This window comes from Chaetura pelagica, unplaced genomic scaffold (genome assembly GCF_000747805.2).
Source record: "Chaetura pelagica isolate M959 unplaced genomic scaffold, ChaPel_1.0 scaffold579, whole genome shotgun sequence".
In the NCBI taxonomy this organism is placed as follows: domain Eukaryota; kingdom Metazoa; phylum Chordata; class Aves; order Apodiformes; family Apodidae; genus Chaetura; species Chaetura pelagica.
Window position 1 is genome coordinate 220,506 of NW_009954422.1, and position 3,310 is coordinate 223,815.

General features: G+C 57.6%; 1 protein-coding gene across 1 annotated transcript; it reads left to right on the forward strand.

The window, feature by feature from the left end:
- Positions 1-1,592: 1,592 nt before the first annotated feature.
- FEN1 (flap structure-specific endonuclease 1) lies at positions 1,593-2,732 on the forward strand. Its single transcript, XM_010004451.1, has one exon. It carries the CDS (start codon positions 1,593-1,595, stop codon positions 2,730-2,732), a length of 1,140 nt encoding a protein of 379 aa, XP_010002753.1.
- The last annotated feature ends 578 nt before the right edge of the window (positions 2,733-3,310 follow it).

The following is a 3,310-nucleotide window of genomic DNA, read 5'->3' on the forward strand; positions in this document are numbered from 1 at the left end:
GTAGGAGTAACAGGTCTTACAGGTAGGAGGGTACTAGTGGGGAGTCCCCAGGGACGTGCAGCGGGGCCTTACGGGGGTGCCCAGTTGTGCTGGAAGTAGAAATTCCTCCTTTCCCAGCTCTGGAGCAGGAGCTGCCAGGCAGGGAGCAGCTGGAGCAGGATGGAGCTCCCTGAGGCCCAGGGGAAACACCTGCCCCTGCAGGAGGGAGAAGAGGAAGATGAAGAAGGTGCAGGGCTGGGGTTCCTGGGTGTCAAGGCTGGGATTCTTGGCTTGCAGGGCTGGGATTCCTGGGTTGCAGGGCTGGGATTCCTGGGTGTCCAGGCTGGGGTTCCTGGCTTGCAGGGCTGGGATTCCCAGGTTCCCCAAGTGGAAGGGCTGTGAACAGCTCCTGCACATCTCCACAGCTGAGGAGAGCTGTGAGCCCAGCCCCTGCTGCCACAGCCCAAGGGAAACTCCCCTTTCCCTGGTTTTTGTTCCCAAAGCCTCTCTCAGGGAGCAGGGCCCCAGCCTGGCAGCAGGAGCTGCCCCCCCTGCCCCTTGGGGCTCCTGCTGCAGCCTCAGCCCGGCAGGGACTGGTCGGGACTGGGAGCCACGGGCAGTTGCTGGTTCCTTGGCTGGTGGCAGAGCTGGGTGCAGGTCCCTTCAGCTGGGAATCTCCCTTCATGCCAAAATCCCATGGATCATTTTACCCGAGTTGGGATGTTTCAGTTTTAGCAGAGCTTTGAGGGGGGGAACTGGGATCATCTCCAGCTGCAGCTGCTTCCACAGCAGCAAGTTCAGCTTTTCCTTTTTAAACCTAATTTTAGCCTTTGCTTTTTAACAACAGCAGTTTTGGAAACAATCCTGGGCTGGTTTTGGTGACTAACTTGTGATTCTTTCTTCCTCTCCCGTGGTGGTACCTGGTGCCAGGCTCTGGGTTCTCTCCTGTTCTGTCCTGAGAGACTCTGAGGGAAACTTAGCGCATCAAGACTGTAACTAGTGACATTTGTACAACCAAAGAAATCTATTTTGTGGTTCAAGGATAATAAAAGTTTACTTTACATTTTAGAGCCTTTGCTCCACGTGGGGTTTTTTTTCTCCCCTGTGTGAGGAGTTTCTGTACCAGCACTTCAGTTCTTATCAGTTGGGTTCTTATTCCTACCAGTTGGGTTCTTACTGACAGTGACAAACTGGGGGTTTTCCTGCTTTTTCTGCAGGGATTTGGTGCTCAGCTGAGCTGCTGCCCAGGGCAGGAATGGCAAGAGTCACTCATGGGAGTGTTGAAGGGCAGGTTGGATGGGGCTGGGAGCAGCCTGGGCTGGTGGGAAGTGTCCCTGCCCATGCAGGGGGTGGGACTGGGTGGGCTTTCAGGTCCCTTCCCACCCAAACCATCCCGTGAAGTTGCAGCAGGGGAGGTTTAGGCTGGATATTGGGAGGAATGTCTGTCCTGAAAGAGCTGCCCATGGAGCTGGTGGAGCCTCCATCCCTGGGGGGGCTCAGGACCTCAGGGTGGGGGGGGCTTTTCTTGCCTTGACGGTCAGACTGGGTGATCTCAGTAGCTCCTTCCCAACCCTGACAACTCCTCCCACCCCCTTCCCCTGCTCCCCCCCAGGATGGGAATCCATGGCCTGGCCAAGCTGATCGCCGAGGTGTCCCCGGGAGCCATCAGGGAGCAGGACATCAAGGCCTACTTTGGGAGGAAAGTGGCCATCGACGCCTCCATGAGCATCTACCAGTTCCTGATCGCGGTGCGGCAGGGGGCCGAGGCCCTGCAGAGCCAGGATGGGGACACCACCAGCCACCTGGTGGGCATGTTCTACCGCACCATCCGCATGGTGGAGAGTGGCATCAAGCCTGTCTATGTCTTCGATGGGAAACCCCCCCAGCTGAAGTCGGGGGAGCTGGCCAAGAGGACCGAGCGGCGGGCGGAGGCTGAGAAGCACCTGCAGGAGGCTCAGGAGGCCGGGGAGGAGAGCAACGTGGAGAAGTACAGCAAGAGGCTGGTCAAGGTGACCCAGCAACACACTGATGAGTGCAAGAAGCTGCTGACTCTGATGGGGATCCCCTACGTGGAGGCCCCCGGGGAGGCTGAAGCCAGTTGTGCCACCTTGGTGAAGGCCGGGAAGGTCTACGCGGCTGCCACGGAGGACATGGATTGCCTGACCTTTGGCAGCCCCGTCTTGATGAGGCACCTGACGGCCAGCGAGACCAAGAAGCTGCCCATCCAGGAGTTCCACCTCAACAGGATCCTGCAGGACCTGGAGCTGAGCTGGGAGCAGTTTGTGGACCTGTGCATCCTGCTGGGCTGCGACTACTGCGAGAGCATCCGCGGCATCGGGCCCAAGCGCGCCGTGGAGCTGATCAGGGAGCACAAGTCCATCGAGAGGATCATCCAGCAGATCGACACCAAGAAGTACCCTCTGCCTGAGAACTGGCTGCACAAGGAGGCCCAGAAGCTCTTCCTGGAGCCTGACGTGGTGGACCCCGAGGCCGTGGAGCTGAAGTGGACGGAGCCCCAGGAGGAGCAGCTGGTGGAGTTTCTGTGCGGGGAGAAGCAGTTCAACGAGGAGCGGATCCGCAATGGGGTGAAGAGGCTGAGCAAGAGCAGGCAGGGCAGCACCCAGGGCAGGCTGGATGACTTCTTCAAGGTGACAGGCTCCATCACCTCGGCCAAACGCAAGGAACCCGAGACAAAGGGGTCAGCAAAGAAGAAAGCCAAGACCACCAACTCCAAGGCCAAGAAAGGGAAGTAGCCAGACAGGCCGACCGTGAACTCCCGCCGGTGGTTTTCCTGCTCAACCCGCAGTTTTAGGCTAATAACCAAGAGTTGCTTTTCTGTCCTGTGTGTTAGTGCTAGGAAAGGTGCTGCTGAAGGGCTTAGTGGAGCAGCATGTCTTCCCATGGCCTGGGAGGAGAGCAGAGAGCTGAAACACCCTGGAGCACCCCAGGGAGTCGTGTCCAAGGACAGTGTTTATCCATTTCAAATTTGGAGGAGGAGGCCACAGGGAGCAGAGGTGATACCTGGGCTGGGGAGGGGGTGGGAGGAGGCACTGATCACAAACACCTGTGGTTCCAGAAGGAAAAAGTTCAATCCCTGGGGAGTGAGGTGGGAACAAAGAGATTTCTGCCTGATAATCCATCCAAAAAGAGGTGGAAGGAGCAGGGGCTGAAGGAGAAACTGGGGAGAGGGGAGTGGAAGGCAAGGCTGGGGTTGGGAAGGACTGGAAATCATGAGGGAAACACTCCCTTTAACAAGGACTGGGGATCATTTCTCTTTTCCTTTTATTGTAATCACCAAACTCCCAATTCCAGGGAAATTCTGGCCCACTCT

Excerpts from the sequence above, each read along its gene's own strand:
- FEN1 (XM_010004451.1), top strand. The coding sequence starts at position 1,593 with ATGGGAATCCATGGCCTGGCCAAGCTGATCGCCGAGGTGTCCCCGGGA.